This window comes from Saccopteryx bilineata, chromosome 6 (assembly GCF_036850765.1).
Source record: "Saccopteryx bilineata isolate mSacBil1 chromosome 6, mSacBil1_pri_phased_curated, whole genome shotgun sequence".
Classification (NCBI taxonomy): Eukaryota; Metazoa; Chordata; class Mammalia; order Chiroptera; family Emballonuridae; genus Saccopteryx; species Saccopteryx bilineata.
Genome location: NC_089495.1, coordinates 17,372,210 through 17,398,810, shown reverse-complemented (window position 1 = coordinate 17,398,810; position 26,601 = coordinate 17,372,210). Strand labels below are relative to the sequence as shown.

General features: G+C 43.5%; 1 protein-coding gene across 4 annotated transcripts in view; it reads right to left on the bottom strand.

The window, feature by feature from the left end:
• The window catches only part of MTUS1 (microtubule associated scaffold protein 1), a 156,506-nt gene that overhangs the window by 67,503 nt on the left and 62,402 nt on the right, over nucleotides 1–26,601 (bottom strand). For 3 of the 4 annotated variants that reach the window (XM_066237686.1, XM_066237685.1, XM_066237687.1), the window contains 2 exons: nucleotides 26,258–26,453; nucleotides 6,619–6,780 (listed from right to left, as the gene is read on the bottom strand). In XM_066237686.1, coding sequence (XP_066093783.1) covers nucleotides 6,619–6,780; nucleotides 26,258–26,453 — 358 coding nt within the window. The remainder of the gene's footprint in view (nucleotides 1–6,618; nucleotides 6,781–26,257; nucleotides 26,454–26,601) is intronic. The other variant, XM_066237688.1, reaches the window with a different exon arrangement.

Here is a 26,601-nt window from a genome sequence, read left to right as displayed (position 1 = left end):
AAAAGGGTGAGATGTCTACCTTGTTTACTGACATGTTATAAATTCGAACCAGCTAGAAGTTTTTCACCAGGCTAAACCATCCCAACTCCAACAGCCATGCTGATAGATGTCACATTCACATCCTGTAGAAACATGCTGGTTTTCTTCCCTGATCAATGTCCAGTCTCTCCACAATGAGCCATCTGTTCATCCTTCCTGTGCCCAGATAACATTTGCAGTACTAGGTCAACTCAACACAGGACCTTCCCTCCAACTGACAAGTTTCTGTCCATTTCCTATTCTTCTTTCCAATTCTCTCCTTCCCCAAAACCTAGAGACCTGGTTTTTCCACCAAAGTTGACCCAGAGCTAATGAAAATGACAATACTGAAGATACTACTTGTATCAAATTCAACATACATTCTTAAAGGATGAGTGGGGAATAACTTCATAACCTTAAAACAACAGAACTCAAGTCTCACAGAGCATATTTTTTAGATTTCCATATAAAATGGGCACTAGGTTTTAATTAGCATCTCAACCGTTGCTAAGTCAAAATCCAAGAAAGGAAGTAAATGATGCTATGAGTCTTAAACATATAGTGCAAGGATCTGGGTTTTATTCTTACTTTTCTTGAAACATTTCTAAAATATTCAACAGAAAACAAATCACCTACTCAGATTCTAAAAAGTTGAACTGAATTGAATTTACACACCTAAGATAAATTTATATAGTCCTGAATTCACACTTTTCACTACTAAGCTTTAAACACAAAGACCGTTAGTTTCCAAAGAACTCAAGAAAAGGATTTCTCACCAAAGCAAAAAACACATTTCTTATGAGGGACAACACTCCTGTTCCTTGGCTCTTTGTCACACACAGATCAGGAGGTGGTCTCCTGAAAGCAAGCTGGCCGGTTGCCACTCTTCACGTTCATAATTGTTATATTGGTGACTAGACTCAGCACCAAATCTGCCATCAAATCTGTTAACATGTACAGCCAAAATCCGTATTTCAAGGACAAAATTTCTGACTCAGATACAAACACACACTTAGATGTAACATGTACATACAAACATATACATATATACACACATACAAACACACACACTCTATGACCATCTATATAGTACACACTTCCCACCTTCACTCTTCCCTACTTCACGAATGATGTGGACCAACTGTGCGGAGCTGCACAAACGTTCATGACCCACTCTGACACATCTCACCCTCAGCTCTCCAAACCCTCTCCCCTGAGCTGGCCCACTGCATTCAAGTGAACCCCAACTGGAAGAGTGTACTTCCCTATGAGGTGTGATGCCATTTACACATTGCTCCTGCCCTCTGCTTCAGTCCCTACCAGGGCATCTGGTCGGTATCTGGGATGATATAGAAACTTTCTCTTGTCCGGGGTTATTATAGCCGAATCATACCTTCTTCAGCAGTAAAAGTTCCAATATCATAAGAGAAGCATAACAGTTTCAAATAATGTCGAATCTATAACAAGCATGTTCGGGTGTCCTGACGTGCCTACTCCCTCGCTGTACTGAATCACTTCACCTCTCGAGGTATAAGGAGGGGAACTGAATACCAGGTGTGGAAACAGTAGCTAAGCTGTCAGGGCCCCCACTCACTGGCTATGGTACCCAGTCCCACTGAGACCGAGCGCATCCTCAGGATCCTCCCGGGCCCCAGTGCTCCAGGGGCCCCAGGGGCCCAGCCGCTCCCGTAACAGTGGGTCTCTGTGGAATCAGTATGTGGAATTTTACACGGCTGGGTCTCAGCCAGCTCTAGCTTAAAAGTGCCCCTGTTTTGTTTCCATCCTTGGTCCTAGCTGTCTCAATTATGCCAGAATAACAGAGTCTCTGCAATTCTTAGTTTTCATTTCCTCGTGGTCAAAATGTAGTGCAAGTAAAAGGGGGGGAGGAGGAAAAGGGGGGAGGAAAGAGGAAAGGAGGGAGGGTGAGAGAGAGAGAGATGACTGAGTCTAAAGAGAAAATGAAGAGACATCAGAGAAGCCTAAGCAGAAGCAATGATTTTCCTATTAGAGAACAGTCTCTCATTGTTCCAGACTTTTATTTGCAAACTAACATTTCATACGACGTAACATGAGCATTTGGTTTGCTTATTAAAGTATGCATATACACACAAGGCCAACATTCTGTTCATTTCCTGAATTTTTTGTGAATCAGCTTAACATAGCACTTCCACTGGGCCAGATCATCTGCTCACCTGGCTTGCAATCAAATCGCTACTGAAGTCTAAGCTTTCAAATTCCAAAAGCAAAAGCAAAAAACTTGGTAATAACAAGAATATCTCATATTACCCTAGAAAATTAAAAGAATGAAAACAAAATCAATACCAGTCTGGATAACAGTATTCTCTAATTTAAAAAAGTTCATTTAGATGTGTCCAAGTATTAAGCATGTTTGTAATACAGGACCCAGGTATATATTACTTGTCTTTTAGCTCTTCCTCACCCTTGGCAGACATCACTAGTCAAACACCGACTTTTGCTCTGAACCTAGAAGCAGCCTGAAAAAGTTTCAGCACTGTACTTTGGGTGATTCTTACCAACTGACCGGTGTCGGCAGGGGAAACAATAGCCACTTGCTATTCTGCAGTAAGGAAGGGAGTGAGGGTAAACAAGCCCAATCCTTCTCTCCGTCAGCTTCATTGCTTCAACAACACAAAGCAACCCCCTTCCAAACGAGTAAGCACCTTCTTATTGTAATGAAGAGAATAAAAGTGGTCAACAACTTTTGTTGCTGCAAGGATTTTAAAGATGATCTAGCCCTCCCTTCCCATTCATCAGGTGAGACCACTGAGGCTAAGAAAGCAAAAGACTGTCCAACTTCACATGCATTAACAGGAAAACTAGGAGAAGTCCGAGTTAAATAAACTTTTCTGTGTAGCACACTGTTTGTGCTGGGGCTGGCCACGAACGTGAAGGGTCAGAAATGTTCCGTTTCTTCAGTTAGCCTCCTCCTGTTCTCCTATTTCCACAAGAGTGCAAATAGCTTCAGTGCACATCTCTTATGTTTCCTCTCCCCATCTGCCTCTCAAAAATAAACATGTTTTTGTGGCAAAATGGAAGGAGAAGGAAGCTCTTGGACTTTCATTTGCTAATGAGGTGAAATTATACACTCTCCAAAGACTTCCTTCTCTATTGGCACAGTGGTCCTCAAACCTTCAACACTATTCAAGACCTGCAATACATAATTTATGTTTTTCCAGTGATCTTAGAAACTTGACTTGAGCTATCTGATTCTGGAAGAGCTTATAAGGATTAACCTCTATAAATGAATACATTTGACATAAAAGTTAATGAGCAATGTCTCATGCTCATATTCAAAAGAAAAATTAGTATCATAACTTTATATGTTCCTATGCTTAAAAGAATACACACGCACAAACACAAATACACACTCTGCTAAAACCTCCAAATAACAGATATTTGTTGTCTTAAATATCGTGATTCAATCACTTTAAAACTTGGTAATGTTATTTCCATAGGCTCTCAAAGTACCAAGAACCAGATGCTAAATTTACAGCAGCACTATGTGATCTCAGAAGTTCTTAAATGATGCCACTAACATTATCATATCACAAAGAAACAAGCAGACAAAGCAAGGAAACATTCTTTAAAAAGGTTCAAGTGCTCAGGCCAATATGAATCAAAACACTGATCAAAAGATTATTTCCTAACATGACCCATCACCATCAGAAATAGGAAAATTTCAGATCAAAATAATTTTCATGTTGGAAGGTAATCGTTAAAAAGTAGACATCTTTAATATTTTTGGATATAATAAGTAAAATAAAGATATGATGCTTTCATTTTAATTCTAAGACAGTATTTATCTAGACTCATACAAATAATTATAACCTACATACAGCTTATAGACTACTAGCTATTTAATCAGAAATGAAACCATCAAATAATCTTCAATAACGAAGTAATTTCATGTCCCAAGAACATTAACAATGCTGCTGAATTCTACTGAGTCTTGAAATATATAAAATATATAATAAAACTGGTTCTATCTACAATTCCTGACAACTTAAAAGATAGCCAAGAAACATGACAATTAACATAAATTACAGGTTACGAAATTAGCAATCAATAGATGCTTACTCAGTTTATTGAATAAAATTAAGAGCATGCTTACAAAGAAAAGAATCAAACCAGAAATCGTCGACGTACTTCTGCTCCCAGAGAACGTGGCTAACAAAGGAGCTATACAAAGGCTGTAGGATCCCAGGACCAGCAGTGCGAGTAAGGTAGCATCATAGTGCCTCTCTGAGCCAGCCGGTGGGGTGAGTGTAGAATTGACAAATACGTTCGAAGAAATCTCCGTTTCTGTACAACTGCGAAATCCTCCTGGTACAGTCATTTAAAAAGGATCAAAGCAAGCTTAAGCAGGAAAAACTGCAGCCATGTTCACTGCACACCCTTCATGCTTGCTCTTAGTGAATTGGAATGGAGGGGGGGGGTGTGGAAATCTGTAAGCTCCAAGGCATTATTACACAAAACAGATTAGGCCAGCTAGCAAATCAAACTGAGAAAGAGATCCATTGATCTGAATGCTTCGTCTGCAGCGGGGACACATCGCCACTAGACAGGCTCGGTGGGTCCAGGGCAAACCCCTTTGTTTAAAGACAAAAAGGAACGGACAAAAGCATTTTATAGCCTCCTGGGGAGTGTCAGACAGGACACTGTCTCGGTGGCCAAGTCAACATGGCTGTCAATGGAAGAGGCTGGGTAGCGGCACCACAGCGCGCGTGCCTGCTTCCAGGGGCACAAACTCCACCGCGGCACGGCCCCCGGAGAGTACGCTGGGGAGGCGGGCCTGGCAGCCTGCTCTTACCACTCACACTGCACACCGAGACAGCTGCAGGCGAAGCGACTCTCGGACAAGCGTGTCAGCTACCTTTCCAAATGCATAGAGGACCATCTGTTCCACGCAAACCCCTCTGAGTTTACGCCACAACTTCAAAATCCAAATAAGCGGAGAAGAGCCTGTTTAATTTTAAGTAACATATTGCCAGTATTCCTAAAGTCCTGGTGTACAGCTACTTCCTGGTCAGAGACCAGCTACTGCTGCTAAGGGAGCTGCCAGAAGCGTGCTCATTCATTCAATGCCCTGTCTTCCACACATACATCTCAGTGCTGTTCGCACGTGAGGCCAGTGACAACCTCTCTGAGCCTCTCACGTACCGTATATACAAGATCAGTAACAGCAGAAGTTACTTGAGAGAGAAAAAATGAAATAATGTATGATCATCTGGCCATAGTGCTCCACATCCAAAAAGTGCAATAACCAGGACTCCACTTTGTCCCTGGCCCCTCACTGGAGAGAGGAAACTGAGGCCTCCAAAGCAGAGAGAACTCCCCACCTCCCCACATGTCTTATTTAACTGGTATTCCAGTTGTCCATGTAAATATCTTCTTCCTTCTCAACTACCTCTTAGATAAGGACCATCTCTTTGTCTAGTCTGTATCTCTGACGCATCTATCCTGATGCCCGTACACAGCAGGCACTCCAACATTGTTCAGATCAAACTAATTTTGTGAGAAAATTTACAAGGGAATGAGCACACAGATACTACGACCAAACACATCTTTTGAATGGAAGGGAGAGCTCAGTTAATTCACCCATTTTAGACACAGAAAACGGAATTCCCGTGAACAATTTAAAAAATGTTCTTGAGTTTAAACTGCGTAACATGAGGCTTGACGCTATAAATACTAGTCATCCAAAGATTGAATGACTGAATCTAGCATCTGAAGATTATAAAACACATCTACAAAATTTGGTCTTTTACAAAATAAATGGAATGAAAGTTGTCAGTTTTTCTGATTTCTAGTTGGGTTCCAATGGCCCCTAGATTGCTTTCCTTTCCTTAAACCAAAAACCACCGTCACTTCAAATGACACACTTTACAATCCTTCATGAAAAAAATAAAAATAAAAAAATAACCCTGGTGGCCCTGGCCGGTTGGCTCAGCGGTAGAGCGTCGGCCTGGCGTGCGGGGGACCAGGGTTCGATTCCCGGCCAGGGCACATAGGAGAAGCGCCCATCTGCTTCTCCATCCCCCCCCTCCTCTCTGTCTCTCTCTTCCCCTCTCGCAGCCAAGGCTCCATTGGAGCAAAGATGGCTCGGGCGCTGGGGATGGCTCCTTGGCCTCTGCCCCAGGCGCTAGAGTGGCTCTGGTCGCGGCAGAGCGACGCCCCGGAGGGGCAGAGCATCGCCCCCTGGTGGGCAGTGCGTCGCCCCTGGTGGGCGTGCCAGGTGGATCCCGGTTGGGCGCATGCGGGAGTCTGTCTGTCTCTCCCCGTTTCCAGCTTCAGAAAAATACAAAATAAAAAATAAATAAACAAAAAATAACCCAGGTCCCTTCAATGCAAATTTGTCAGTGTTTCATAGCATGTTCATCAAAAGAGAATGCCGCTGAATGTTCTTCCTGCCAAACTTTCAGAGCAACAAGCAAAATAATGCGGGGAAGAAGCAGTATGCATCTGTTCCCCTAAATCACAGAAGCAAAAATTCTGATTATTTTGTGCAGTGCGCTAGTTTTCCGCATATCTACATTAACAACAGCCCTCCCCCCAGAGATAGACCCACGACCGACTCACAATGATTGCTGTACGTGTTCAAATCGCTGTGGGTGCTGGCACCCGAGGAGGGGCTCCCCGTCCTCCGCAGCACGGAACTCTTCAAGGAGGCGTTGGATTTCGGAAGTGGTCTCGGCAAGTTCACCCAAGACGGCTGTGCAGTTTTCAAAGACGTAGGTTTTCCTGGAGGGTTTAAAAATAAAAGGGGGGGTTTACTGCTATTCATGTCAAAGGTTTTAAGCTTGTGAACTCAAACAAACTAACAACTGAGTGAAACGTACAACGAATATTCAGAACCATGTAACTTCAGATGGAGTCTTTGCCTAGATTTCCTTATTTTTGATAAATCAAAAGCAGAGGAGCAGAGATGGTAGTGAGGCATGCGAATGGCTTGTAATTAACCCGGGTCCTCTGCGATATAGTGATGGGTCATCAAGAGCCATGTGAGATAAGGCTTTTGGCAAAGTTAAAATCAAAGGAAACCCCAACTGATGTGACCTCCCTCCACGTTGTTGACTGAAAATTGAATGAATGAACCCGTCCATGCACTAGGCTACCATATAAAATACATGAAAGTTTTAAAACAACCAAACAGAAAGAAAAAAATAATCAATTTGATGAGAAAAAAACTTCATTTAAAAATACCTAATGTCTGACAGGAAAGAGACCCACGAGGGACAACGGGGCCGTCATGAACGAGCCGCCTGTGTCTGGTGAGCTCTGGGAATGGAGCTCATCCAAACCAAGAGGCACTGCAAGAGTGAGTGAACTACACGAGGGATTTTGAAGATTTAGTACAAAGAAAACGGCTTGTTGGATGCAAAGGCCGGCGCTCACAGGACGCTCGGGGGACTTTCCCTCTGCCCTGGTCCATCTTGTTTTGGGGAAACAAATAACTGCATTTTATAAGACACGTCCCTGGAAATGTGCCTTCTAATTGAGAAGAGTTGTCAACAGAGGACTGGGCTCCAGAAACCACAGACAGTAAAGAATGAGCATACGTCTTGAGAGTTCACGGTTTTAATCAAATAAAACCTACAACAAAGTTCATCTGAATTTAAAAAAAAAAAAAAAAAACCTAATGTCTAACACCAGGTGGTGCTATATTGTTAGCGGTGTTCTTTTCCCTCTTTTCACCTTGACTCCTTATTTGCCAAACTTAAATGCTCTCCACTCAAGCTTCTAACTCTTTCTTGCAACAAAAGTGTTTTTTTCACTTAGCGACAAAATATATATGCTTCACACTCTCTGGCACCTTTGAAATCGCACGGGCTACCTGAATGTGGGCATTTCCCTGAGTTCAAGCCTTTACTCACAACTTTCTTCACACCCATCTCTCGTGCAGAGCCTATTTCATTCCCTTGACTGTAACCCTGCCCGATATGGGTGAATCCCAAATATTCACCTGCAGCCCTATCCTCCTTCTGAAGCCCAGTGCCACTCACATTTTCAATTCCTTGCTGAATGTTTCAGCTTAGACAGTTAGATTACCTCCTATCTACTGACGCTAATTTAAATCTATTTTCCCCTCAGCCTTAAAACATCGAAATCGTCTTCCTCCCCCACCTCCAAGATTACCATGTAATTTAGCACAAGTCTCTCAAATGTTAACAGTCTCACATAAGGGAAGCATATCAAGAATTGAAAAGACCTTAGATGAAAATGCTAGTGTCACATATCACTAACGGTGTCCTAAGTGAGGAATGTGTCTGGAAAGTAATGCCCACTACTCTGTCCCAGTGATTTCACCTACGAAAATCTCAGCTCACTTTCCCCTAGGTCTGGCATTTACAGTCACCCAAACGGAAGCTCTCCCTGTCTCCAGACTTACCCTATACTGTTCTTCTACACGAGCACGCATCCCGCACCGGTCAACCTGCTCGTCTAACACCAGGGTGTTACTATCATAATTCACTAGGAACACTGCTCTTCAAAAAGGTCTCCTTCCTCCCAGTCCAAGTCCCACAAATCCTCATTAACCCTCCTACTTGGCCTAAACAACTGTACTAGACGTCGTTCATCCGTCCTTCCATCCTTCCCGACTCCATTCACGTAGATCCCGAACATGAAAACCAAGGCCACAAACCAACCTAAAGTCTCTATTTCCCCATTATCTACAGGGTATTATTTTTAAGCCTCTTGATGAATATTTAACTTTAAAGGCATAAACTAGGGTGGATTCCTACCAGCTTCTTCTTCCGCCTTACGCTCTGCCACGCCTCCATCCCTCCTCACGTACCTCACTTTATCCCTCTCTGCTCTGCTTTGTGAGCGCCAGGGCCTCCTTGCCATCTAGCCCTCTCTCTTGTCTGGTGAATACAAAGCCAACAGGGGGTTCTTACACATTGTTGCCACGCGTACCCCACCCCACCCCAGATCTACGAATCACAATCTCCATCTTCACCAGATCCCACAGGAGATGCAGATACACGGTAGGTATGGGAAGCACCGCTAGGAATCAGGAGCTCGTGGGGAAGCCTTTCCTTCCAGGAAGCCTCCGCGGTGGGCAAGGGACCACGCCTCCCTTTACGCTCTTCGGGAGGCTGGTTTCAGTCACACCAGCACCTGTTTCAATAAGCCACTGGGCTGGTCTCTACGGTGCCCCAGGGCAGGAAGAGGACCTAATTCCATTCGGTCCCTCAGGGCCTCGCAAAGTGTACACAGCATAGAGAGTAAATAAATATTTGCTAAATTCATTAATTTTTTTTCTGGACAAGAGTAAAGTAAAGTGTGGGAAACAGAGAGAGGTAGGTAAAGGGTACAAACTTTCAGCTATGAGATAGATGAGTGATGTCTGAGGCGCTAATGGTGACTATAGTTGATAATACTCTGATATATCATTAAATTTGCTAAGAGAGCAGACCTTCAATGTTCTCACACACACAAAAAAAAGATAAATGTGTGAGGTGATGGATGTGTTAATTCGATGGGAGGAGTACTTCTTTAATGTATGCCGATGTACAATCACCACAAGGTACAACTTTGTCAGTTACACATCAGTCAAGCTGGAAAAAATAAATGTGGAATTATAACGATGACAGTAATAAAGCTCTTAAAATTACTTTTAAAGGCAAAAGTAAATAAATTGTGATAATATCTTCTCTCATCATCTACATAAAACCATTAAATACTCAACCAAGTTTATTTGCCCTCTGTCGATTTCAGACTCTTCAGTTTATTACCTAAATAAGACAGTTTTCTTTGCATTCCTTATTATAATTAGCAAGTAACAGATATTCAAACACCTATTTAATTTTTTTTTTTTTTGTATTTTTCTGAAGCTGGAAACAGGGAGGCAGTCAGACAGACTCCCGCATGCGCCCGACCAGGATCCACCTGGCACGCCCACCAGGGGGCAATGCTCTGCCCACCCGGGGCGTTGCTCTGTTACAACCAGGGCCATTCTAGCACCTGAGGCAGAGGCCATGGAGCCATCCTCAGCACCCGGGCAAACTTTGCTCTAATGGAGCCTTGGCTGCGGGAGGGGAAGAGAGAGACAGAGAGGAAGGAGAGGGGGAGGGGTGGAGAAGCAGATGGGCACTTCTCCTGTGTGCCCTGGCCGGGAATTGAACCCGGGACTCCTGCACGCCAGGCCGACGCTCTACCACTGAGCCAACCAGCCAGGGCCAACACCTATTTAATTTTTAAATTTACATTTAGCCACAAGTTTTACTTCCTTTTGGAGGAATAGAAAAGCAGATTTTTAGGATACACATTTACCAAATTGCTGCTCTTTCAGCAAATTCATTCTGATGAGTCATCATCTAAACCAATGAACCAGGACGGGCCAGTTACAGAGGAAAATTTCTGAGCCACAGACACACACAATCAAGGCTCAGCAAGTTTGGAAAATTAACTCATTTGTCAGAAAGGGCTGTTTCGTAGCATTGCTTCCGAAGGCAACGTCAGTTGACAGACATTTCCTCAGCAGGTCAGAGTTACTGCACGCCTGTACCCTCTCTGATTCCAACACACAGCATGGCACCAGAAGCAAGCTTACCCCCAAACCCAATGACCATTCCTCTGACCTGCACCCCCCCCCCATTTTCACAAGTCACACTGTCACCGCCGCCCACCCCGTTCCATCCACCTAATGCCAACTTGTGGGCCTAGCCACAGTCTTAGCCTTCCACCACTTTATACTCTTGACTATTGGGTGCTGAGGGTACTGAATAATGCCTGTTTCACCAAAGGACTAGGTCCTCCGAAACTCAGAACAATCCTAACAGTACATTACTACTACTATCCCAGTTTACAGAAGAGAAATCTACTCAAATAGTCAAATGGCTTAGTTGGGTCGCACACCTAACCGGTGATGCTGAGGCCCAGAATACAGGCCCACCACCCCCAGCCCAGTGTACCCTCTGCTGTGCCACAGAGCAGAAGCCTCACAGCTAGGAGAAGAAGTGCCAGGCGTGGAGGCCAGTCTGAGCGCCTCTTCTCACTGGAAGGGAGCTCCTACCGTGCAACAGCAGAAACTCTGGGATACAACAAGGTGTGAAACTGTTTCACCAACAGGCATGTGTTCAACGTAATGGCCAAACTGGCCTAAAATACGTGTAAGCAGACTTCGCATAAAGAAGCAGTAAAACGGAGACATCAGGAGCAATGTTAAAGAAAGATATGTCAGATACGGGGCTGAGAGACCGTGAGTAACCTGAGCACCAAATTCTTCAATGATGAACTCAATGTGGGACTGCGTTGATGGACAGTTCTGAAAAGGTGATGTGTATCAGTTTACTTCCCGTCCCTGATGTGAACCATAAAGATTAAGATCTACCTACAGAGATATGGCTGACCTTAGTGGTTTATACCAAGTTCATGCCTTTAACAAAAACTTATATTTTGATACTATCATTATTTGATTCTATCATCTACCATCTCTTGTCTAGGGAAAATATGGAAGGAATAATATTTGCACTTAGATGGCAACACACAGGATTTGAAACATACCTTCATCAAACGAGCAATTTACTCAGACAGCCACCTTGGAAAACCCGATTCAATGTACAGTACTCATCAAAAAAAATTACCATTAAGAACATCTTGCAAAACTAAAAATCTGATAGAAACCTTTGTTAAGTGAAAAAAAAGATACTGTTAATATTACTCTATTTTTAAGTTTATACCCATATTTATCTATATATTAAATAATTCCAGAAGGACATACCAGAATTTTATAGGACAGGGAGACAAAAAGAAGCAGGAATGGGGAATGTTCTCTTCATAGTTCATGTACTGATATATTTATTACTCCATGTGAATTTTCTTATTACAACCAGCATATTTTTATAACAAAAACTAGTAAATATTATTAAAGTCAGTGGGGTCAAATATCACATCAGATAAAAGATGCTTGAGACAAAACAGATAAAGAAACCAAGAAAGCATAAGTTGGATGAATTAAAGTAAGTAAAATCTAATAGTTATTTTTATTCCTATGCATCTGTCAGTATTAGGTAGTCTTTAAATGACTTTTTATTATTATTATTAATTTTTAGAGAGGAGAGAGAGAGAAAGGGGGAGGAGCTGAAAGCATCAACTCCCATATGTGCCTTGACCAAGCAAGCCCGGGATTTCGAACCGGCGACCTCAGCATTTCCAGGTCGATGCTTTATCCACTGCGCCACCACAGGTCAGGCTTAAATGACTTTTAATTTCACTAAGAAAATAATAAACAACTCAAGAAACCAATGCCTTAAATGGACGGTTTTGTATGGCTACGATGAAAACAATCACTTCAGTACTGCAAAATTCTTTATGATATCATAATGGTGTGCTTACTAAGACTGGAAACTGAAGCTAAAGAATGAATTTCTAAACGGTCCTCCTTTGTTCTGACACTTATGAATGACTCATTCTCTCGGAGAAAACTTCCCGGCTGCCACAGGTGTGCAGTGTAATCTCTCAGCTTCATTTGACCTCCTCCATTCTTTACGGAAAGGCCTGGGAAAGAGGGTAGGTCCCGCACTGCCCACCAAACACGAAGTAATGTGAGAGGTTCCAAAGCCTCAGAAACACCCACCAGTCAGAGCAAGTTCCCGTCTCTGAACTCTCGAGACAAGAATGAATTCAGCGTCAGGGTGCTTTTCACGAGGCTATTCAGCACTAAAAAAAAAATGACTTGCTGCTTTTGACATTTGATAAAATTCATGGAGTTTGAAGATGTTTCAATTAGTTAAAAAAAACAAACAAACAAAAAAAAACACCTTGACTACTATATTACTTATATTAGAAAACATCTTAATACAAATCTGGACAATGGATTCACATAAAGGGTTGTGTCACACAAGCATTACTTGCGTACACAGTAAGGAAACTCCAAGCAATGGCAACAAATCCTAGGGGACTACAAACACTTGACGTCTTACTAAAGAAATCACTACCAAATGCTTTTAGTAAAAATTACATAGTAGAGAACACACTGTATAGCATCATATTACACTATTTTGTTCTGTGACTTGCACTGCATAGTAAGGGCCCAGGTGTGTCGGAGAAGGATAAGAAAATGAGATTGGAGAGAAGGATCATTTGGCATTGGATAAAGATGGCACTAACTTCCAGGCTAAAAGCTTTAGCCTCGACTGTTGGCAGTGGGTACGGAGGGAAGATGGGGACGCAGGGGTGCTGCGGCTTTGTTCGCATTTGCACCAGAACTTGATCGAGTGGTCACAGTGTGCAGACTGACAGAAGAGAAGAGTCTGAAATCCGGGAAACAACTTAGGAGGCTAACGCACCTGTCAGGGCTGGAAGCAGTACAAATTTTAACTAGACAGAGAGAAAGAGATTGCTGATGTCAGTAATATATGAGCAACCTATTACAATATGTAGATTAGAATGTATCCATTAACTACTAGAGTCAGGACGAGAAAATGCCAAATAAAGATAATTAAAATACAAAAAAAGAGACAATATGTTTATAGCTATAATTATACCTTGTCTTCTTTAAACACAGCTATATAGAGAAAGTGACCTTGGGTATAATTATCTATAGTAACTAGGAATCATTACTATAAATTAAACTAAGTCTACCCAAAGGGATAAAAAAATAACTTACGAGAGAAATGAATTATACATACACAAAACTGTGGCTGCAAGTTCATCCCAACCCAAAAGAGCTAAATTTTCTCATTAACCCTGATATAGATGTTAAAAATTGTATCTTCAATGGTAGAGCATTATTGTCTACAAACTATTTAAATGAACCTGATACTATGCTTACAAAATATATACAACAATCAATAGTTTTTCAATGTACAGGAAAAACTGAGAGGAAAATACCCTTTTAGCAACACAAAGTGGTCATATACATAGACAAGGATTGCAACACACATTATTTCTATTAATAAATTATCAAAAAGTGCTAGTAGTATGGAGAAATTACAAAAATGAGGAGCATAAAATATCTGAATATGTGGACTACATGCTAATTCTTCCTGAATTATTTTTAATGATTTTAATAAACTGGTGTATAAGTCTCAGAAATATAAAAAAAATCAGGTAGGTAAAGGAGGTGTTTCAAAGCTGTAAAGACCTTTGTGGTATTAAGATATTTGAATTTTAAGAGATTAAAATTGGAGAACAGTATGGTATAGTGATTAAAGTCACATATCTAGAACCTAATGGCCCGAAAACCCAGCTCCAACCACACTTGGGCTGTGAGCAGGTTATTAGCCTCCCTGAACCTGTACTTTCTCATATGTAAGAATGGGGGTGATTATAATGGTACTTACTTTATAGATACTTGTGAAAGTTAAATGAGTTTACAATTTTAAAGCGCTCGGAACAGCACCTGGCACACAGTGTCATAAATATTAACTACCAATTTTCACCATCAAAAAAATTAAAATTGGGTTTAAAAGGGGTTAAAACAAAACCACACAAATTACTCATAATAAATATTGATCCAGCTTCCTTTCCAGCAGAGAAGGTGTTGGGAAGCACAAAAAACAAAGGAAACATGAAAGGAAAAGATGTATCCGACAATATAAAAATGGAAAATCTTAAAAATCACCATATAGGAAATAAAAAGGCATGGAGTAAAATATAAGACAAAGGATGACAAGATCAAACCAACAAAAAAGAATCACATGCCCCCAAAATATAAGCGAACAAAAGCTCTAAGTAAAAGGGTAAATAAAAATGAAGTCAACACATTTTTTAAAATTTAACCTGATTGTATCTCGCATCTGGCTCCCCAACTATCATTCCTGTTCCCCATTTCCGCTGCTCACATCCTACAGAAAGGTTTAAAAAGCCAAATTCTTGTATTCCCAACCTTTCATCAAGTTAAGGGTGACCATGTGGCCCAATCTGCGCCAATAAGATAAAAAGATAAGAGCACTAGGCGTTCAAGAGCTGAGTGAGATTATCCTCCCTGATAAAGCAAACAGGACAGGCACGCCAGGAAGCAGCTCTTATCTGGGGTGTTGTCCCCACTCTCAGCCTTTGTACACAGTAGCAGGACGGTTTAACACCTGGAACTCTTGGCGACCATATTTTAACTGAAAAGTCACTGATAAACGCAACACGCTGAGGCAGGAGGAGTGGAGGGACAGAAAGATGACATTAATGAATCGCCAAATCTGAACTGCCTACCCCTGGACTTCCTGCTTGAATTAACACACAGCCCCTGGTTTAAACCAAACTGTGTTCTTCATGAAATCTTACCATTTGCGACAGCATGGCTGGCCCGAGAGGGCATTACGTGCCAAGTGAAATAAGCCAGACAGAGAAAGACAAACAGCATATAATTTCACTTGTATGTGGGATCTAAGGAACAAAATAAATGAGCAAACAAAACAGAAGCAGACTCATCTACACAGAAGATGGACGGACGGACGGCTGCCGGAGGAAAGGGGGTGGGAACTGGGTATAAAAGGTGAAGAGAGTGACAAGTACAGACTGGCAGTTACAAAACAGTCCAGTACAGGGAATATAATCAATATTATAATAACTAAGTATGATGCCAGGTGGGTACTAGAAATATTGGGGGGGGTCACCCTGTAAACTATAACTGTCTAACCACTATGCTGTACACCTGAAACTAGGAATGTCAACTGTAATTGAATAAAAACTTTTTCAAAAATTGGGTTAATTACCATATTCTCCTGTCAACAGCATTTGATGCAGTTGATTTCTTCTTTCTACTTGAAACAGTTCCTTCAGGTGGCTTTCAGAACACCACTCTTGAGTGACTGACCTTCTACCTTCCTGGCTGCTCCTTATTGGTCTCCTTGAAACTCCTCCCCCTCTCCCTAGCCTTTTAAAGCTTAGGAGTGGCCCTGGCTGGGTAGCTCTATTGTTTAGAGTAGGGGTCGGGAACCTTTTTGACTGAGAGAGCCATGAACGCCACATATATTAAAATGTAATTCTGTGAGAGCCATACAACGACCTGTGTATGTTACTCATTATCCAATAAAAATTTGGTGTTGTCCCAGAGGACAGCTGTGATTGGCTCCAGCCACTCGCAACCATGAACATGAGCGGTAGGAAATGAATGGATTGTAATACATGAGAATGTTTTATATTTTTAACATTATTTTTTTAATTAAAGATTGGTCTGCGAGCCAGATTCAGCCATCAAAAGAGCCACATCTGGCTCGCGAGCCATAGGCTCCAGACCCCTGGTTTAGAGTGTCATCCCGATGTGCCGTGCTTGTGTGTTCAATCCCTGGTCAGGGCCCATACAAGAATCAACCAATGATGGCATGGATAAGTGGAACAACAAATCAAAGTTTCCCTCTCTCTTTCCCTAATAATAATTAATTTAAAAATAAAAAAAAAGCTTAGGAAAGTCCCTGGACATAAGTCTCTTTCTACACTTACTCTCTTGGCAATTTCATCCAGTCTAGTGGCTTTAAATACCATCTAAATGTTGACGAATCCTAAATTTATATCCCTAGACCAGACTTTTCCTGTGTACTCTAGACTTGTAAATTCAACTCCACACCTTCACTTCTATATCTATTATTACTTATCTCAATGTCTATGTAACTGAGTTCCTGATATCCACCTTCCAACATCTGTCTCCATCATCCATCCCTATCTCAGTAAATGGCAACATCATCCTTCACTGCTCACACCACACACAATGTGTATAATCTCGACTCCTCTCTGTTGCCCTCACCCCTCACATCGCATCTAAGCAAATCCTGTTGGCTTTACGTTCAGCGCTCATATCTAGAATCTGACCAGCCACCATGGCCACAACCCTGGTCAAAGAGGCCACAATCTCCTGCCATGCTTACGGCAGTACCTCCTCACTGATCTCATGCACCCAGTCTGCACCCCAATCCTATGTATTCGCCACACTGCTATCAGAGTCATCTTGTTTAAATTTTAAGTCACTCTGGTGAAAAGCCAAAGTCCTTATGATTTTCAAGACGCCCTGTTCTGGCTCTCCACTGCTTGTCAGACCGCATCTCCTACTTTGCTTTTCCTCTCTTCATTCCTTGCTATTCCTCGCGCACTTGAGTTAAGCTTCCCCTCAGAGTCTTTTCACTGAGACCGGTAGGTGGGGTTTGCACCCAGATATCCACATGGCTGGCTCCCTCAAGCCTTACTCAAAAGCCCCCTTTTCTGGCCACAATGACCAAAATTTCTCCCCCTTATCTCTTCTCCTACACACCCCAACATTTCGTATCCCCTTTCCTGGTGTTAGTATTTTTCATCTCTCTTTAGAACTTGACACTATCAAAAACCCGATACACTTTATTTACTTGTGTGCATATGGTCTGTCTCTCTTACCAGGGTGTAACTTCAAGAAGGGCAGGCTTTGATCTTGGATTCACTTCTGTACCTCAGCACTTTGACCACAGAATGGTCATTTATTCAGTCAATATCTGCATACCAAGCATATTCCAATTAAAATAAGACACCGTTTTTCCCTTTCCTAAAGAGTGACTATTTGTCAAGAGTGTTAGAAATGTCAGAATTCTTTCACAGGTGTTGGGAAACACTCATGTACTTGGATAGGAGCACTGACTTGTATTCTGCTTCTGAAGGGAAATTTGGCAACAAGTATCAAAAGCCTTAAAATACTACGCCCTCTGATTCCACTGAAAGGAATGTATCCAAGGTATTTATCTGACCAGCTCATGTACTTAGTACAAAGTTCTTCTGAGTAGAGCTGTTTCGTATTCTAAAAAATACTGGAAACAATCCAATGTTTAAAAAATGTCTCAAGAAATAAAATCATAGCACATTTAGACAATGAAATATTAAACAAGCCTTTAAAATCATGTTACTAAGGATATATAAGAATTTAAGAATTGAGGAAAATGTACCACACCTTTTAAAAGAAAAAGAAAATTCTGTGTATTAAGTGACTGTTAGGTGTGGGGTCTTTAAAATACCAGGAGCCGTTTGTGCCATTAAATAGATGTAAACAGAACCTGCCAAAAGAAAAGCATTGACTGTTACAGATTATGAAGTGAAAAACTGTTTGGCACTGAGGAGATTGGGGGTGATTTCTTCCTACTGTCCCCTTAAAGTCCTATTCTTTTTAAATCGCCTCCTGGGAAGAGGCCAGTGGAAACCTGAGGAGCTATCCAAGTTAACTAGTTAAATTCAGGATATGAAAGGGTAGAAATCAGATTCACCTAGCTTGGGACAATGTCCTGATGTTCCCGTCATGACACGGACATGACCTGAGAGCTGGCTGGATCTCTTCTCTTCTCTGAGTGCCAGAAAACCAGTGTGCTGTGCTCCAACCGCCCACCCACCCTCCTCCGGATTTCGCGCTTCTGTGCTGACTCCCTCAACCTGCACTCTATACTATATACTATATACTATATACTATATACAGTAGAAATGCTGTCCCTTCATTTCTACTTCCCAGTGCACCAGCCAACTTCTCAATCCATACGTATCCTTTTTATTTTAATTTCTAGGGTCTCGGTGGCAAAAATTAAACAGCAGAAAGCATCAACACAAAACCAAGACTACTCCTTACGTCTGTAAGGTTGTGCCTTTGCTATGTGATAGCGCTGCGTAGGTTATTGCAAGAAAGAATGTAAGCAAACTTTGATATTAGGAATCTACTCTCTTCTGTAATTCGAAAGCTCTTTTATTTTAAGTATGATAAGGAAATAGTAATGAGGGGCAAACTCATCATCTCCCCTATTGGGCTAACAATACCTTGAGGGCAAGAACTCATCTCACGATTCCTCAGGGTCTGTAGTATGACTTGCACAGTACACAGTATCAAACTGTTACGTTCCAGAACCTAACATTTCAGTAACACTCCACTTTCACATTGCAAAATGTGACTTTAGTATTCCACATCACTGAGTTAGCCAAAGCCACATCATCTGAGGAGGGTACAAGAAACTGGACTCCGCAGAACCATCACCGCTGTCTTAAATTCAAGAGTAAATTCAAAAGATAAAATGTCTCAACAGTGCAAGTGAGTCACAACAAAAACAGAGCAAGTCTTAAGAGGGTGGTGATCTGACATGGAAACAAGAACATCCCATAAAGCAAGGTTCTCATGAGTTGAACTGCTAGAAGCATAGTGTTCATGGTGATATTGTCAGTACCTGCCTCTGCAAGTGTGTTCACAGGATGTCTGCTGCTTCAGCTGGAGATTAAGCAAAAATAACTTCTGTAGTCACAGGCCTGGGAACATGTGTACTACAACTACAGGTGACATAAACCAAAGATTTAGAGGGGCTGCATCCCTTCCCGAGCTAGCCTATAAAGAAGATGAACAAGGGTCTTCGTGTTTGTTCATCAGCAAAGGTATTTACCTGGCTGTGCATGAGCTCACCCGGCACCGACCCTGACGAGTCCTAATGAGAACGAGGAAGGCACATGGCGAGCCTCCTGGCTCATTAGAAGCCCAGGTTCATAAGCAGAGCTACTTTGAACAATGAGGTCGTTGAGACTCAAAACTAATTCTCAGCTTAAGCTTATTTCCTTCTCAGAGATTACAAAATAAAGTAAATTAATAAAATCTGCACAAACTCACCTGAGAGAAATGACCTAACCCCATCAAGGTGAGCTGGGAAACGCAGGAAAGAAGAAACCGTCCAGCCCATTCTTTACCACCGCCACTCGGCATCTTGACTCCTAAAAACAACCCCGTTTAACCTCCAAGTGGATCTACGTCTACACACGGCTACACGCACCTCTTGCCTGGCCTGCGCACTGGACAGGGTCGCTCGCTGCCACCGCCTCCCTGTCAGGCGTCCCTGTCTCTCCGAGCCTCGTCAACTCCTGCCCCTACGGCCTCCTTGCCCTCTCCACACGTTTACTCCAACAGGCACACAGCCACACAGCGCTCCGAGGTGCTCCTCGGTCTTGACTCTCTGGACCTGAACATGACCCACCCTCCTCCTGACCGCCTCCTCTTGCTACCCTATTTGGAAAAACCTATTTTGCTTCCTGGCCACTGGAACAGGAAAGCAGAGGAGACACTTCGGACTATTTGCCACCCTTGGAGACTACCAGACCCTCTTCCTCCAAAACATTTTTAATATTTTCACTCTGCTTTCGATTCCCAAAGGCTGGTATGATTCTGACAAGGTTGTGCCAAGACTATTAGAACTGATCTGCCTTAACTTCTGTTGGGGCTCACCTCTCACTTACTCCAACACGTGGTCTGCTCAAGGCATGCTGACTCGCCCCACACACACGTCCCTTCCTAACTCCCGTCTGCACCTTTGGGAACGCGAGCAACCCCCCATGCCTGGCCCGCTCCTACAGGAGCGTCCCAAGGCCAGTTCAGGCACCACAGCTCTGCTCCTGTCTTCCCTTCGGCTGAGTTGGTGGGGTTCCCTCTACTGTGAACACACAGCACTTCACACAAGGCTCCACTCAGATCAAGCCAGACAACATTTTAAAACACCCGCTGCATAATAGGCACACTGTGTTGAGCGCACTGGAAGATATAAAAATGATAAGACCTGGACTCCATCCTTAGGGATCTCACAGCTTTGTAGGGAACAGATTGATAAGAACATAATTACAGTCCAGAATAATAACTGTAAAATATCCCAGAGGCCAGGACAGTTCAGCTGGGGCTGGAGAATGAAGAGGTCGCATTCAGGCGATCTGCTTACACACCCCTTCTCACCTCATCCTCCAACAAGTGAGCTCATTAAAAAGGCCTTTAACCGTGTTTGTGTCCTCAGAATTTAGCTGACTGCCCAGCACAAGGCAGGCACGCAAAAACACTTCTTGAATGGAAGTATAAGGAAGACTGCATCGTGACAGTCAGCATAGTTTGAGTCATTCCATGAAGTAATCTTTCCTGGAATCCCTTGCCCAGTGAGAAGAACTGCGTGGAATGTGTGCAAAGTGATCCCGGATTCACAGCGATGACGCCAGTAAAGGCCGGGAAGCCTAGCCTGCCAGGTGCCGCTGCCCCGCGCCCCAGCCCCCACCACCCCCGCGGGCAGCGCACCGTCCCGCAAGCTCCGCCCACACTGCCTCACCTGGACTCTGTGCCTGCTGTTCCCTCTGCCTGCGAGGTCCTTCCATCTGACAGCCAAACGTTTCCCCCCTTCTCCTCCTCCAGGTGTCGGCTCTGGTGTCACCTGCTCCCTGAGTCCTGTCTTGACTGCCCTATTGAAAGTCTAACTTCCTTCCCTGCTTTGTTTTTGCCCTCAACACGTATCATCATCGTACATACTAAATCCTGCGTTAATCTAGGTTCTGACTCGCCTTACTAGAATTCAAGCTCTGCAAGGGCAGGAATTTGTCTCTTTTGTGCACGTGTCCTTCCCAGCATGACAACGGCCCCCAGCACACCAGGCTCTCAATAGCTGCTTGCTAAAGAAATGACGGAGTGTGTCGGACTCTGCACGTGTGTGTCACAGAGGGGAAGAGCAGGGACCCCAGGACCAGACTGCCTGGTCTCTTTTCTGTCCCCACCAGCTATTAAATGGGTAACTTTGGCCAAGTTACGCAAGCTTTCAAAACCTCGAATTCTTCATTCACAGAGTGGGGATAATCATGAGCTGTAAGAATGAAATAAAAGCATACATTTAGCTAGCTTAGAACAGGGCTTGGCATCTCATTAGCAATCAAAACACATTGTTACTATGACTTGTTATGGGAAGAAACCTTAAGCTATATTCTTTAAGAAGTGGTTTAATTACATGCAAACATAAAAACATCTATGAGCAACACATGTAGCTTTTAGAATAACTATTTCTAGTTTTGAATAACAAATGCATGCAAGCATGTGAATAAATTTCTCAACATTTTGCTTGGTATCTCTCAAACTCTTGCCTACAGAAGGCTAAAATGATATAAAATAAATTGAAAAGATTTTAAATTCCATTTAACACTCAACACACACACAAAATCAGTTTACAAAAGGAACTAAGAAGGAAACAACCGAGCATGAAAGGAGAAACCTACAAGAGAGGCAAGTCCTCACAGGTTCGGGGTGTACTCCTGGTTTGAAAGGAATTTCTCTTCTTAACCCAGAAAACACTGCACTAAAACAAAGGTACGCCCTTCTGAAATGTTATTTCTTTTGCTCTGGAAGAGAGTTAAAGGCCGTCTCTTTCACGAGGCCTTTCTTTAGGTTCTGGGAAAATGAGACAAGTCCCCGGACACTCTTCGTTCAGGAGACTGGCCCACGCCCCTTACACGCCCTCCGTGGCGCTCTGGGCTGCTGCACAAGCGGGCGTTTGCCCTCCCGGGGTGGCTTCCAGGGTCCCCAGGGAAGGGAGTGGATTCTGCACAATTTCTGTCCTCTGGCCTGCCTCAGGCCGGCCCCTGAGAGGGCAATTACACGTCTGTCCGAAGGAACGCACACCCGTGTGATCTAAACCCCGGGGTAAGGGCTGGCACTGCCCGGGAGAGCGGCGGCAGGCGGGTCTCTGAGGATGCCCGACTGGATCACCAAGTACCGGCTCAGCAGTTAGTCCCTCAGCAGCATTAACCTGCAACAGCCACGCAGAATCACTTACATCAAGATAAACGGATCTCAATGTTAAGCCAGGGGCCCCAGAAGAGAAAAGTCCCCGTTTCTAAACCATCCCGCTGAGCAGAGGGATTTTATCAATAATTTAACCAGGGCTCACGGTCGCCCTAACAGGGTTTCTTGAGACTGCGCCAGGACCGCGAAGAGCATGGCGGCCGAGCCCCGCCCCCTGGCCGGCGTCCCACCTCCGCTCCCTGCTAGCGGCTTAACCTTGACAGATGATTTCACTTCTCTGCGTTGGTTTTCTCATCTGTAAAGTGGGGGCAAGCCTCACAGAACTATGGGGCGGGTTAAATGACTCTGTAGGCGAGATGATAAAGGCAGAGCCTGAAACCCTGTTAGCATTCGATCAGTGAGAGCTGTGATCGCTGGCGTTATCATTATTATTAGAAATAGTTTTCCCCACGATTTCATCTTCTTTGAGTGGTTAAAACACACACACCACCTGACCTGTGGTGGCGCAGTGGATAAATTGTCGACCTGGAAATGCTGAGGTCGCCAGTTCAAAACCCTGGGATTACCTGGTCAAGGCACATATGGGAGTTGATGCTTCCTGCTCCTCCCCTAAACACACACACACACACACACACACACACACACACACACACACACCGCAAAGAAGCAAAGTACTTTGGATGTGCTTTGTTATAATCCCTTACAATCTGACTTCATGTAAATCTCCAGGTTTTGACAAATGCAAGAGCTCCACTGAGCTTAATTACAATTCTTTCTCATACCCCCTATAAAGCTTCAAGAAAGTGACTATTTGAACTCCAGGTCTGGATTTCTACTTCGTTCTCTGAAAGGATGTTATTGAAAGCCCCAGGCTGGCTGGGACATTCCTGCTGCTTACCTTTCAGTAGAGTAACCTGTGTGAGTCCAGAGGATATCCATTTGGTTTCAATTTCCTAACACACAAACACGTCCTTGTACAGTGAACGGCAACACACTCTCAGTGATCTAAGGGCACATTGTTTTTGCGCCTTGATTTCTGTTCTACTTTTCACTCTGTGGCGATTAAGTTTCCTGTCCCCTACAACAAACACCTCTCAATTGATTGTGAGCATCCCAACAAGCTGCTTGCTACTTAAAAAAAAAAAAAAAATCAACACGACACGGCATAACCAAGTCGGCCTTCCAACACAAACCCGTAAAGCTTCTGGTTACATTAATTTTTTCCCACTTATTCATGAAAAACCACCACCCTGTAAACAAAATTTAGTTTTTAACTCAGACTGAACACTCTGCATAGCTTATCAGGCGTCCCCAAACTGCAGCCCCATGAGGCCATTTATCCAGCCCCCGCCACACTTCCAGAAGGGGCACCTCTTTCATTGGTGGTCAGTGAGAGGAGCACTGTATGTGGCGGCCCTCCAACGGTCTGAGGGACAGTGAACTGGCCCCCTGTGTAAAAAGTTTGGGGACCCCTGGTTATCAAGAGTATTTGTACAGGTTAATAAAAACTTAATAAGATTCCCATTATTTCATTAAGACGAAACCTATTTTTCTCTCTTTACAACATGACATTGGGCAGTGTACAGTGAAGGGACTGAAAAAAGGATTCACTCTTTAGTCGGACCAATCACCGACGTAAAAGAATCCATCCACAGTTAGAAGAATCCCATCTAAGTTTATAACAAAGTTAATAACATAATGATGAGTAATACTACAACTAACAAGTAAATAATAAAATAAGAATAAGCTCTATGGCCTGACCAGGCAGTGGCGCAGTGGATAGACTGTAGGACTGGGATGTTGAGGACCCAGGTTTGAGACCCCAAGGTCACCAGCTTGAGCGCGGGCTCATCTGGTTTGAGCAAAAACCTCACCAGCTTGGACCCAAGGTCGCTGGCTCAAGCAAGGGGTTACTCGGTCTGCTAAAGGCCCACGGTCAAGGCACATATGAGAAAGCAATCAGTGAACAACTAAGGTGTCACAATGCGCAACAAAAAACTAATGATTGATGCTTCTCATCTCTTCATTCCTGTCTGTCTGTCCCTGTCTATCCCTCACTCTGACTCTCTCTCTGTCTCTGTAAAAAAATTAATTAATTAAAAAAATAAAAGAATAAGCTCTGTTTTGCAGACTCACAAGTGCAAGCCAAGCCTACTTTTGCCCACCCCTGAATGACCTGGGCATTGGCCTCCTTTCTTAGACGTATGTACGCTCCAGGTTTCCTGGAACTCACCTCCCTTCCCGGGGGGCCCACCTCCCTTCCCGGGGCCCACCTCCCTTCCCGGGGCTCACCTCCCTTCCCGGGGGCCCACCTCCCTTCCCGGGGCTGCACCTCAGAACCCCACACCTTGAGGCCAGGCCTCATCTATGTAAATAAGTCCCCCCCGCCAAGCCCATCTGCACATCACAGGCCCCTCCCGCAGGATGCTGGTGCTCCCCAACAGGACTGGGAGATGAAGCCCACAAACACCAGGCGGGGAGGGGAAGGGGTGCTGTGCGGTTCAGGTGGTTTTGTTAGTTTCTGTGAGCTGTTCTCACACGTGTGAACATGTATGCCAGAGGCACCTTTTTTTTTTTTTTTTTTAAGACCATTCAATAGTAGTCACTAGTTTTATAAGGGAACTTACTGCTCAGTCTTTCTGACATGCCTTTAATTTGCTCAAAGCTCCACCTGGCAAAATAAGGGTGTTCCCTGCAGAGCATCTCAGTTAGCTGGCATGGCCAGTGGGCATCCTGTCTCTGGCGCTGGGAACTGAGGCTGACTGCCCCGTTTCCTGCTCTGAGTGGCTGGCCGAACTGGGTAAGCCACACTTGATCTCTCACATTTCATAAACCGAATATGATATAATAACAACTTCTAAAACACAAACCAACAAAAATAAAAGTTCCTATTAGAAAAGCTTACTTTTCTAGTCACTCTTACATCCCTGAAAATTTCTAACACATCTTTCAGTAAAATTCAAGAAAAAAACTAATCTCTTTGTATGTGGTGAGGGTACATTATAAATTTAGCATGTGCCCTGGCCAGTGGTTCAGTGGATAGAGCATCAGCCCAGCGTATGGATGTCCTGGGTTCAAGTCCTAGTCAGGGCACACAGGAGAAACAACCATCTCCTTCTCTGCCCTTCTCCCTCCTCGTTTTCTTTTTCTTCCCCTCCCACAGCCAGTGGCTCAATTGGTTCAAGTGTGGCCCCAAGCACTGAGGATAGCTTTATTTGGAGCCCATCAGCTTCAGGTGCTAAAAATAGCTCAGTACTCAAGCAATGGCCCCAGATAGGGTTACCCGGTAAATCCTGGTAGGGGCACCTGTGGGAGTCTGCCTCACTATCTCCCCTCCTCTCACCTAAAATAATAATAATAATAATAATAATAATAATAATAAATTTAGCATGTAACACTTAAGTGTTATTAAGTACTCAACCATTTAAAAAAAATTTTTAATGAAATGATTCATACATAACAGGTAGCCAACTGGATCTTTATATAATTGCTTCTGCATAGCTTATAAGTGGGTTTATGCATATATTTACACATCTCTCCCCAGCCAGCCTTTGCAAGGGTCAAAGATAAGGGCTGTGTCTTCCACTTCTTTCTCTACCTCCCCTTGGGAAGGAGCTAGCCCGCAACAGGTAAACGCTTTGGTGACAAGGGTGCATTAGCTCTGAAACCCAAACCTGCCTTTCTGCTCCCTGACACGCCTAATTGTACACTGGAAAAGTCACAAGCTGCTCTAAAGCCCAGCTGGATTAGTTTTATGCTTACCAGAACTGGACACACGCCTGATCCTCTGAAATGACAAGGTGCGGTCGGAACTGAGGGGTCTGCCGCTGCTGTTGTACCGCAGACAGGACGCCGAGGGCCCCGCTTTGGCTTTCGGACCAGGTGTGACCCTCACACTGGAGGAGTCGGGCTTGGCTGTGTTCCTCCCCGAGGGGGTTATGGTTTTTGCAGCAGAACCCTGGGAAGAAAACAGGGTATTAGTTCAGATCACACCCTCCCCACGCTATATACACTCTTGTGGTGTTATTAACTATGTGAAAGAAACCATTTGTTTCTATGTTGCAGTCTTTTCAAAACAAATTTTATTGAATACATTGGGGTGATAT